The sequence below is a fragment of the Calypte anna genome, chromosome 1, assembly GCF_003957555.1.
Source record: "Calypte anna isolate BGI_N300 chromosome 1, bCalAnn1_v1.p, whole genome shotgun sequence".
Lineage (NCBI taxonomy): Eukaryota > Metazoa > Chordata > Aves > Apodiformes > Trochilidae > Calypte > Calypte anna.
Genome location: NC_044244.1, coordinates 85,738,055 through 85,749,690, shown reverse-complemented (window position 1 = coordinate 85,749,690; position 11,636 = coordinate 85,738,055). Strand labels below are relative to the sequence as shown.

Genomic DNA, 11,636 nt, shown 5'->3' with positions numbered 1-11,636 from the left:
CAAGTTGGGGTGCTGATTGTTCCCATGGACAGATGTTGGCAGCAGCTGCCTCTCAGGAGAAGGCAGGGCAGAAGAGGTGCTCAGGTGAGGATGAGCTCTGCACACAGAAACTGTGTTACGTGGAGGAAAAATGCCTACATCTGTGGGGGCTGATGAGTGTGTTTCAGTAATTTTACTTGGGTTTCAAAATTCTCATGTTTTCTGAAGTTTGTGGGTTTTTTCAGCTTCCAGTCCTGTCCCATCTTCTGGCTGGGACAAATGAGTCCTATCTACATGACAGGCTGAACAATTCAATTGGTAACTGAACCAACTTTTTCTTTGAATCAAGTCATCATATAGTTCTGATGCGAAAACTAATATTCAAAAAAGCTCAAGAGTTAGTCCCCCTTCTAAATTTTCAGTTTCTAGTCTCGTATTCTCAAACTGTGAGGCAAACACTGTCTTGCAAAGGTGTAAAAACCACGTCTCCATGCTTACAAACACAGCTGCTCAAGTAAATTTTCATTTAAATGACCACAATTCCATTACAAGCATGACCTTTTCTTCTGCCTCTGAAGTCAACTCTGTTGTGTTTTCCACAGTAAGACGCTGAATTCTTACCTCGTTTCAGAGTTCTGCAAATATTTACAGCTCAAAACCCCTTTCAGGGCAAGTGTGGGATTCTAAGTTCCCAGTGCTCTACCATAATTTTATGTATTTTTACACTAGCCATGTCAGGGAATTGTGTCTGGATAAAAAACAAAACAAACCCAAAACCTATCATTAAGATCCATGCTGCTACTCTTAACAAAAAAATGCACAGACTTCAACTAAAGTCCTTACTAGTAATAAGAGAGAGAAGCAAATCCAAGGTGCCTTTTGAAAAGCAGGGCCTTTAGCTCATCTTTGCTAAGATACACACGATTTAAGGCAGCTGCAATTTCTCAAGTATGTTGTCTCCTACCTGCACTAGATGCCTAGAGCTCCTATGGGGTGTTGAGGTTAATGTCTTGCAACTTGTGATGAGTAACCAAGAGTCGTGCTTGCACATCAGCTTTTGGTGTAAGGTACCACAGTTTTAGCACACCCGTGACTGCAGCTGTGGAAAGAAATGTTCATGAGTAAATCAGCAGCATCAACAGACTGATAAACCTCCATCCACAGACACTGATGGGTAACACCTCACCTATGTATGGACACACAGATGCCAGGAAGGCAGGAGATGCAGGTAAGTGGGAGCTGTAATGGCACAGCAATAAGAGACACCAAGCATCCTCTGTGTTTCAGAGGCACAGTGTGATGTCTCATCTGAAGGACTTCAGGGCTATAGATTCAGTGTAGCTGAACTATTTTTAAAAGAGAAAAACAACACTTATTTACCCTACAAGAGGCAGCATCAGCAGCTAAAGACTCATTTCAAAGATAGCTGTTATTCTCATGTTAAACAAAACAAACAATCCCCCAAAGTCACTGCAGTATATGTGTTGGGGAGGGGATTGGTTTGTGTTTTTTTGACAGTGAAGCAAAGGCAAGAAAAGAGTCTAAAGTGAGCAAGATAGATAAGACAGGTATTATAGATATATCTACCTATTATATGTATATTTTTATATATATATTCCCTATTGAGCAAATGTAACTTCAGAGTATTTAAAATATATCCTTCTCCTTGTACTGGAGCTGGCTTCTGATTTGTTGTTTTTATGGCAGATGTTTCTCAAGCTGAGCTGAATTTAACAAGAAAAAAATAAAACTCCTTAGCTGGCTCCTCTCAAATTGGTTGGGGTATTTAGGTTTTAACAGTATTCATGAAACATCCTGTATTTGAGCATTCTCGCTATCACTAATGTAATTAAACATATTTTTGCAGGGCCCTACTGAAGCTTTAACCTATATTTTAAGCAGTCCATAAATCATGACCGATTCCACCAATTTAAAAGAAACAAAATAAACAAACAAACAAGAAAAGTAAAACTATGGTCATCTAAACTAAGGACTTCATTAAGCCCCACTCAGACTAAAGAACTTGCAACCTGACCCTTCATTACTTAACATCACAGGCTTTGGATACAAAAGAAAATGCTAATTGCACATGTTAAGAGTCAGCTTACAAAACTCCTGAAGGACCAGAGGTTCATGTTTGTGGACTCTATCCATAGATGACACTGGTGGAAGTAACAGTGGTGGTATTTTGTAGTTGAAGGAGACATACAGATAAATCAGCTCATTTAGAAAGGCTTAGGACACGAGACATTAATATTCCTTATTCCTTACAATTTCTACAGAATCTGGGAAATGTACCTCTAGTATGTCCCTATTGCAAATAGTCAGCAATTTTTGCAAGAGCAACTGTGGAAAATTCCATGTTTCCCTCCAAAGTAACTGCACTCTTTGTGTTTCTATGTACTACGTGCATTTCTTCATTTCAGTTAAATACTGAAAGTTAAAAGTTTGACACAGTCTCCCCAAATGGAGTCTGAGCTGAAAAAATAAAAAATAAATATTAACGACACAATATTTAAACACAAAACACTGGAATTCAGAGTGTCTGTAAGGATATTTATTAAATATCTTTTCAGGACTACTGCACATACCATATCATTCAGAGTTAGTTAATTTTAAAACAAAAACACTGCAGGCTAACTCTAGCCCAACTAGTTACGTATAAATTAGCACATATGTTATTAGGCTATTCATACTGTAGCATTCTGATATCTTGCCTATAAAGAATACAAGAAGAATACTTTTTTTAAAAGTGCAATTCCACACTGCATGGTCCTCTTACAGTAAAGTCCCATGTCACAGAAAATAATGAAGGCATAAACATGACATAGAGCAAAAATTCACAGCAATTGAATTTGAATTAAGAAGGCAAATAAGTACAAAGATCAAATAATAGAAAAAAATAATTACAAAAAGGAAAAAAAAAAAAAACTACAACAGTCCAAATAACCTGTCAAAAATGGTGCAATTCTACATTAATAAAAAAAATAAGAGTACATTCTCTTCCCTGAGCCTACAGTGCCCTCTAGAGGCTACTTCAAAAATATCTCCACTTGCTCCTTCAAAAAGTCCTCCGGAGTCCAAGTCCTCTATAGAATCACAGAATTATTTAAGCTGGAAAAGTCCCTTAAGATCATGTAGTCCAACCGTAAACCAGGTAGTGCCAAATCCACCACTAAACCATGTCCCTAAGAGCCACAGCTTAATGTCTTTTAAATGTCTCTATGCAGTACCCCATCACAAGAACACCACTTTTCCAGACTTTATTCCTGGCAGGAAAGTATTTTGCCCTGCTATACGTACAAATTTTCCATTCTTCCTTCTCTGGAAACCTGATAGGAATAGTTTTTCCAGGAAATAAGATTCTTTGCTTCCTCTGGGTCAAAAGTCACTTTTAATCCTCGAGGTACATGATAGATTGGAGTGGACAGAGTTCAGCAGGATTGCACCCTAATTCTGCTCAGACTCACCCCAATTCAATAGCAGCCACCAGATGTTGACACTGAAAACGATGTGCACACTGAAGAAAATGCTGATCAACCATCCAGTAACCCATGACTTCCTTCGGCAGCCTCACACTCCAACAAGCACAGGACATGAGGAAACAACAAAAAAACAAACGGTCACAAATTGGCCCCTGTACTCAGCCCTGGTGAGGCCACACCTCGAGTACTGTGTCCTGTAGCAGGAGGAGCCATTCTTGCTCCTGAGGCTCGACGAGCTGCTGGTCTCTTCCAGGACTCCAGCCACCACACAGCGCTTCCAGGGTAGAAGTGTAGCGGGAAGAGCCTTTCTTGCTCCAGAGGCTCGACGAGCTGCTGGCCTCTCCATGCCTCACACCAGAGTGAGCTGAGGTGCCTTCTGTGGGTGTGTGTCCCACCTTTATTGGCCCCCTGGTCTTGCTCATGCCCAATAGGGGCCTGTCCTAATCAGGCACAAGTGGACTCACACCCACTCTTTGGCAACTCAAGGCACCTGATTTATCTTATTTCTCTACATTTCCCCCCCCTTTTTTTTTTTTTTTCTTAAAGCTTTCCCGGTTTGCCCTAGCTTACAGACATTTTAACAAACATACAGGATTTTTAAACATACACATTTTTTTTTCTACTGACACACAGGATTTTTTACACAAAAATACATATTTTTTCTTCGGGCCCCACGGGACACTCAGCTAAGAGCATCGAGGGGGCGCACAGAATACAGACATACAGGATTTTTCTTCGGGCCCCACAGGACACTCAGCTAAGAGCATCGAGGGGGCCCCAAGTACAGGACTTTTACACATACATACAGGATTTTTTACAAAAATACACTTATAACTTACAGGATTTTAACCCTAGCTTAGGCAACCAAATGTCAGCCCAGGCACTTTTTCACAAAGTCTCTACCTTTTGTTCTTCTCCCTCCTGTTTCTGCTCTTCTCTTGGTTTCCCTCTGCTCAGGGGCTTCCAAAGAGAGAATCCTTCTCTTGGCTTTCCTTTGCTCAGGGGTTTCCAAAGAGATTTCTGGTTCCTCATGGGTTTCTGGTTCCTCCGTGGGATTCCATACTTTTACTTTTATTTACTTTTTTATATTTTTTTTTTCTTTTTCCTCCGTGGGATTCCATACCATGAGATTCCATCCTCCTAGCTTCCCTCCACTCAGGGGTTTCCAAAGAGAGAATCCTTATCTTGGCTTCCCTCTGTTCAGGGGTTTCCAAACCAAAGAGCTTGCTGGTCATACCTTTCAGGGAGAGTGTTAGCCCAGGCATTTTTTCAAATCAGGGATAATGTTCCTGTTGCCAGCTTCTCACACTGCCGCTTCTTTATGTTGCCCGCATTCTCCACCAAATGTAGCGGGAGGAGCCATTCTTGCTCCTGAGGCTCGACGAGCTGCTGGTCTCTTCCAGGACTCCAGCCACCACACAGCGCTTCCAGGGTAGAAGTGTAGCAGGAAGAGCCTTTCTTGCTCCAGAGGCTCGATGAGCTGCTGGCCTCTCCATGCCTCGCCCCAGAGTGAGCTGAGGTGCCTTCTGTGGGTGTGTGTCCTACCTTTATTGGCCCCCTGGTCTTGCTCCTGCCCAATAGGGGCCTGTCCTAATCAGGCACAGGTGGACTCACACCCACTCTTTGGCAACTCGAGGCACCTGATTTATCTTATTTCTCTACAGTGTCCAGTTCTGGGCCCCCCAGTTCAGGAAAGATATCGAGGTCCTGGAGCAGGTCCAAAGGAGGGCAACCAGGCTGGTGAAAGGACTCGAGCACAGACCCTATGAGGAGAGGCTGAGAGAGCTGGGGTTGTTCAGCCTAAAGAAGAGGCGGCTCAGGGAAGACCTCATCGCTCTCTACAGCTCCCTGAAAGGAGGGTGTAGCCAGGTAGGGGTTGGTCTCTTTTCCCAGACGACTTTCAACAAGACAAGAGGGCATGGTCTTAAGTTGTGCCAGGGGAAGTTTAGGTTAGATATTAGAAAGAATTTCTTTACCGAGAGGGTGATCAAGCATTGGAATGGGCTGCCCAGGGAAGTAGTGGATTCTCCGTCCCTGGAGATACTTAAAAAGAGACTGGATGTGGCACTCAGTGCCATGGTCTAGCAACCGCAACAGTGGTTCAAGGGTTGGACTCGATGATCTCTGAGGTCCCTTCCAACCCAGCCAATTCTGATTCTATCAGAAAAATCATTCACCTCCACGCAGGAGCTGAGATGTATTCTCAAGTCCCAGACTATAGACATAGCCTGTGTAGACATCGCATTGGAGTGCTAAGTGCCAGGATTGGTGGCTTCCTCCACCTTTATTACGTCCAAGCTACAGACCCACCTCCTAGTTAAATAACATCCAGAGGCTGAGACTCCTTTTGAGTTAAGGTAGGCACAGTTTCCAGAGCCTTTTACTTCAGTCCTGTAAGGAATAATGAGAGACATGATTACTTGGACACCAACAACCAAATTAAGCAACAGAGTGAAGGGAACTAAAGGGATCACAGGTTGTCATTGCCCAGTGGTGCCTGATATGCTACCATCAAGGCATTACAGGATGATGATAGCTTGTGCTCTGAAGAGAGCATCACAAAGACTGTCTTTTCTTAATGCCACCTGGCCCCCAAAATACAAAATCTAGGACATACAGTACTCCTGCATCTTGTCTAGTAGTTGCTTCATGATAATACACCCTTAGAGTGGCAACTGGAATTCATGTTGCACTTCTCAAGCATGTTGAGTTACCAAAACTGGCTCCACCTTTGACTCCCAAGTGCTTCTTTACAGCTAAAATTTCCAGCAGAATCTGTGAAACAAATGCCTTTCTCATTTCCTTCTTCCTCGGAACTGAACATGGCACTAAGGGCATGGTGAAAAACAGAAAACAAAACTTAATTTCCACACTGGAAGTGCCCTATGAAAGTGGTAAGGGTCTCCTTCACCTACCAAGTTTTCAAACAAGGTGTTAAAGTGTTCTGTAAATATTAACCAAACCAGTACGGTCTCAAAAGATGGGAAAAATCCCCACCAGTGTTAACATGAGTCAAATATCAGTTTCCACTTACACAGCAAGGTCTTTGCTCATCTAAAGAGGGGCAGCTTGAGGCACATAAAGATAAAAATCTAAGAATGCCAAGAACTTCAACACTGAAAATGAAAGCATCAGTGGACATTTGTATCACAGACAGGTGATAAGGAAGAGTGGGGAGGACTGCAATCTTCAGCTTGAGATGCCCATACACTGTTCACATCTCACATTAAACACACATTAAACTTTTATCAGATCAAGCCCTCATATCTTAGGGATGAACTGAATATAGTCACACATCAGCAGTTATGTCACAAACTTAAGAAGTGGAAAAATTAAATACTTTAGTATTTGTGACTTGTGAAATCTCAGTGCTTACTACTGCCACTGGTAATTCTACCAACTCCTGCTGGCAAGTGCCAGCACCAGTCTCTGAGAAGATGGAACAATTGCTGGTGGGAGGAACAAATTGCCCCAATACTGACACTGGTGAGACAGAATTCAGGGCTGTTACCACAGAGTAACTCACGCAACTTAAATTCACCACTTGACCTTTCCCCTCAAGCAGTGTTTTTTGTAGGTACGTACCATAAGAAGTATGAAAACATCTCTTAGAAGCCTCACAAATATCTTTGCTATATGTATCACACAGGGTGCGTGCAGGTTAGTCCTTTTGAAAAATATATTCTGTAACAAAGAATTCGAATTATTGTAATCTTTGATTCCCTCCTCCTTCCTGCCTTACTTTGGTATCTTAGTCTCATTTTTTTAACTTACACTTTTCTATAGTGTCTGTTACCATGAGCTCCTGTGACATGCTGCTTCTGAATCTGGCATTACAAATTTATCTCGCAATGTTCATTCATCACAGTTCTAAAAATGCTATGTAAAATCTTTATTGTATTCCAGGCTCCTTCCATAGCCACCCCTTCAACATTATTACAGGTATTTCTTTCAAGTCACTGTCTATATCTCTATTAGATATCATCTCTTACTTTCCTACAATGTAATATCATCAGGAATACTCCTCAAGGTTGACTTACAGATTATTGTCTAATTGTTTCCCATTTACCCAAAAGAACTCTTCATTTCTTTTATAGAGTCCAATCCACAGGTCTTGCTTTGTTATCTTCATCATAAAACTCTGTAGGAACAAATCCATATGAGAGAAGTTTTGCATCTTCAGTCCAGATAGCAAAAGACAGTCTTTGATCCAGGACTAGAAAGCATAACAACACTCTTGCCTTTCTCCCAGAAGAAATAATACTGAATATTAAATCTACAGAGTATTACAGGATCTGGATCTTGTGTGATCCATGTAACCAAAAGAGGACTTACAACTCAATCTGAAATCAAATTAATTTTGAGACAGGATTCCTGCAGCACTCAGATATTCTAGTGATAGAAATGCCAACTATGAGAGCACAGGTATATTACTGAGTATTATGAACTGCTATGGAACTGCAAACACGTCATTTCACTGTCTCTTCACAAAAGTTTTCAAAGAATTATTAACACCTTTGCAGCTTATGACATCCATCGCTGATGTGTCTTCATCATACTGATTTTTTATTATCAGCCAGCAAGGATTTGTGGAACATATTTGTGAGATTAGCAAAGGAAGATGCTTGGCACAGTGTGAGCAACAGGATTACTATCTGCCCCAGTATGCCTATTATACTGGTGTCTGTGATAAGGTCCACAGACACAGAAAAAGGCTGCTCTACAATACTGCAGCAAATGATACCAAGGTCTGTAACAGATACGGAAGAACAGATTTTCCTAAGTCTGTGCTAGGTGGGATCTTTCCTAACACTGTGGTATAATACAGAAAAGATGTTCAAAGCTATGATTAGGATAACTCATCTCCTAACTTCAAAGGTCAAGACTAGCTATCTACCAACCTGTTTGTCATTAACCTATCTTGGTAAGAGACAGCAGTTGTCCAACTAAAGATAAATGAGGCTCAACAGTGCACTTCAATGGGGTAATCCTTCAATGTGAGTGTATATATAGCTGTGACCAGCACCTCATTTACCTCAGATAAGCCTCAGGCAACTGCTAAAACTGATCTTGCTGTTTGCAGGGAGAGGAGGTACACAGTTTTCTATGAGCTGGGACACATCACAATCTTTGAACCAGCTTTCAAATTGTTCAGTTCAAGAGGCTGGAAGGACACACTGGTTCATTGTGCAGCTCCATACAAGTGAGATGGGGTGAAACCTGGACAGCCTTTTTATTCCCTTACCAGTTCCTGGTGATTTTCAATCACTAGGAGAGAAGCATTGTGCAGAGAACACAGGCTGTGACTGTAATTCCAGTTGGCTTCAGAGTCTGAAAGGTAGTAGCATTTCCTCTGTAAATACAGCCAACCTGAAGGACAGAGTTCCAGGGAAGGACAGACAGGAAAATCTTTGCCTGAAGAACGGTTTACTGCAATAAGACAGAAAACAATATACCTATCTCTTCCAACTGGAAAAGGTTGGTTTATGGAGCTATTATTTATTCTTATTTATTATTATTATAGAGCTATTTAGTTTGCTTTCTGACTGCATTACCTAAAATCATAGATTGAAAACTAATTATACCCTGCACCCTTATGGTTTCTCACATATCTTTAAAGTGATGATCAGGGGAAGCTGGCAGAAGTAACTAAGAAAGGGACAGTAACATATCCTCCAAGGACTGTTCTATGACTTAAATTTCTGATAACTATAATTTTTGCAAGTATTCCTTCCTTGAAGCTGAATTAATAGCTTTGTTTACTGTTGTGTCAATTTTTGAAGGACTACAGGTTGCTTGCAAAGAAAAAAAGTTCTATTTGTTGTTTTCTTGAACTAAGGCAGTGAGGTTACAAACCTGAACACCAGGAAGTACCCTAAATCAACTGAGCATTCTCCAATACCACTGCAACTATTGGAGACATTTCTCCACCACTCTACCAGAATTCTAAACAGTATGTCATAAGACAACTATTTAACTTTGCAATAAAGCAAGTTCTGAATAAATCTTTTGAGGTTTTGAGGAATTTCTAACCTTCTAAATTTAACTTTGGTAATTTCTAGGGCTAGTGATATTTTCTTTTCAAACATTTAAATACTTACCCAACAGAATACACAAAATCAAAATGATAGCAGCAAGGACTCCAGCAATACCTTGCCATAACCGGATACTTGAGAACACACCTGAAAAAAGAAATGTAAAAAAATTAAATGAACCACAAACAAACCCACAACCAGCTGTTAGAGAAGCAGGTTTCAGGACCCAGGAAGCTATTAAAAAAAAAAAAAAAAAAAAAAAAAAAAAAAAAGTCACTCTCTGTAGAAAGCAGGCTGGAAGCAGAGATGAAGTCGGGAAGTGACATTTAGCTTATCATCCCAAAGCTAGCTAACAAGAACTCTAAATTATTCTGAATTTTAATTACATTATCCTAACAGTGAAGTAGTTCTCAATATTTCAAAGGGATTTAAGAAGCAAGAAATGAACATTGAACAAATGAAGGTGAACAGTAAATTTGAGGTTGACATGATGTGTGAACATGGTATGCATAAGAGTAATATATCAGCTCCTAAATCCAAGACTTCTGAGGACCATCCAGCCATATCCCACAGCGACAGATTTGCACAGTCTCCTTTCTGTCTCCCAGGCGGTTCGGAGGTGGGCAGGACCCACTTGTCCAGGCAGTACCGGGTGTCGACATGCCCTGACGGGCTGCAGAGAGAGGGTTCTCTCTCCCCGGCGGTCACGCTGCTGCCAGCAGCGGTCCTCCCGGACAACCTCCTACCTCTGCGAGGAGCCACGTCACGCAGGTGAGGTTACCTACCCTCCACGCACCGGGGGACCACGGACACTGGCCCAGGCCTGGTCCCCAGCACCTCCATCCATTGCTTGGGTGGGTCTCGCAGCAAGGCGTTGGCCTTGGGTGGCCGACGCCCTTCGACGGCGGCATCTCTAGCGGTCCATCCCCTTGGCACCGGCGGGCATCCAGAGGCGTGCCTTGGCTAGGGGGGGTTTTCCAGCGGTTCGGAGGCTCCCGAGGTCTCACTGCAGCAGCCGTCGCACCCAGCCCCCCATAGCTCCCCCACCCCCCGCTCTCCCAATCCCGTTCCCTTTGCCCGTTCACCTTTGGGGGTCCCCGTCTCCCACTCCGGGAAGCCGCTGCCATCGCTGCCCCCTCGGCGCCTCATGAATGCGAACCAGCTGGAAAATGGCGTAGACGGAACAACAGCTCCCGGCCACGGAGGGGGGGGTAGGGGAAGCCCGGAGGGTGGGGAAAGAGGGTGGCCCAGAGGCCGGAATTACGGTTCCCCCGGTGCTGGCAGCGGCGGGGCGCGGGGAAGGGCCGGGGTCCCTGGATGGCCGGGGAAGGGGCGTGAGGTGGGTGCCGAAGAGTACCGCTTTGTGATAGGAAAAGGAGGTGGGAAACTCGGAGAACTTGGCTGCCACCAGGCTTCTCTGTGGTTCTCTGCCAGCAGCTGTTTTCGGGGCTTGGGAAACGTAAAAGCGGAAGGCTCATAGAATTATAGAGACGTGGAATCCTGCTGCCTTTTTGTTTGAACGCTGAATGCTTAAAAGTCTTTGGAAAACTCGGACAGTGATTTGCCTCAACCCGGGAAAGCATAAAGCCTGATGGCTCTAATTTGCCAGCTGAGGGCATGAAGGTGTAGCAGAAGCTGTAGCATTGCTTATAAGACAAGGAAATACGTGCAAGGAGGGTTTGACCACAGTGCAGACATTTCATCCGAAATGTTTTGCACAACAACTGGGTTAACTTGCAAAAGATCTTGGCTGTGTTACGTGTTTAGATAGCCAGAGGAACAAATCTCTTGAAGCCAGCATGAGGGCTGCATTTGAGGCTGAGGAGGAATTCACTGATGTTTTATATAAAGCAGAGATCCAGCTGTACCTCAGGAGAAAATCATAAATAGAAAACTATGAGAGTAGGGGGTTACACTTTATGCTTTCATTGCATTCTCCAATTACTATGATTGTCAAGAATTTTGAGCAGTAGTCAGTTGATGAAAATTATCTCCAGGTGTTTACATTTACAGGTAACAAAGGGTCATGTAAACTTTATACTTCAATAAATATAAATTGACTCGCAGCTGACTTTAGCCTTTGTCTGCCTCAGATGCTTATTTAAGCAATGGACTGGGAGAGATGGATAGGCCAGCA

General features: G+C 42.8%; 1 protein-coding gene across 2 annotated transcripts; it reads right to left on the bottom strand.

Annotated features, from left to right (window-relative positions):
• Positions 1–5,591: 5,591 nt before the first annotated feature.
• LOC103525570 (C-type lectin domain family 2 member L-like) lies at positions 5,592–10,705 on the bottom strand. Of its 2 annotated transcripts, none has more exons than XM_030459083.1 (5): positions 10,585–10,705; positions 9,566–9,646; positions 8,710–8,894; positions 7,505–7,605; positions 5,592–5,855 (listed from the first exon to the last, which is right to left on the bottom strand). In XM_030459083.1, exons 1-5 carry the CDS (start codon positions 10,646–10,648, stop codon positions 5,717–5,719), a joined length of 570 nt encoding a protein of 189 aa, XP_030314943.1. In that variant the 5' UTR covers positions 10,649–10,705; the 3' UTR covers positions 5,592–5,716. The 2 variants fall into 2 exon arrangements, with proteins under 2 accessions (XP_030314943.1, XP_030314950.1); XM_030459090.1 differs by lacking the exon at positions 10,585–10,705 and adding an exon at positions 10,285–10,539.
• Positions 10,706–11,636: the final 931 nt, after the last annotated feature.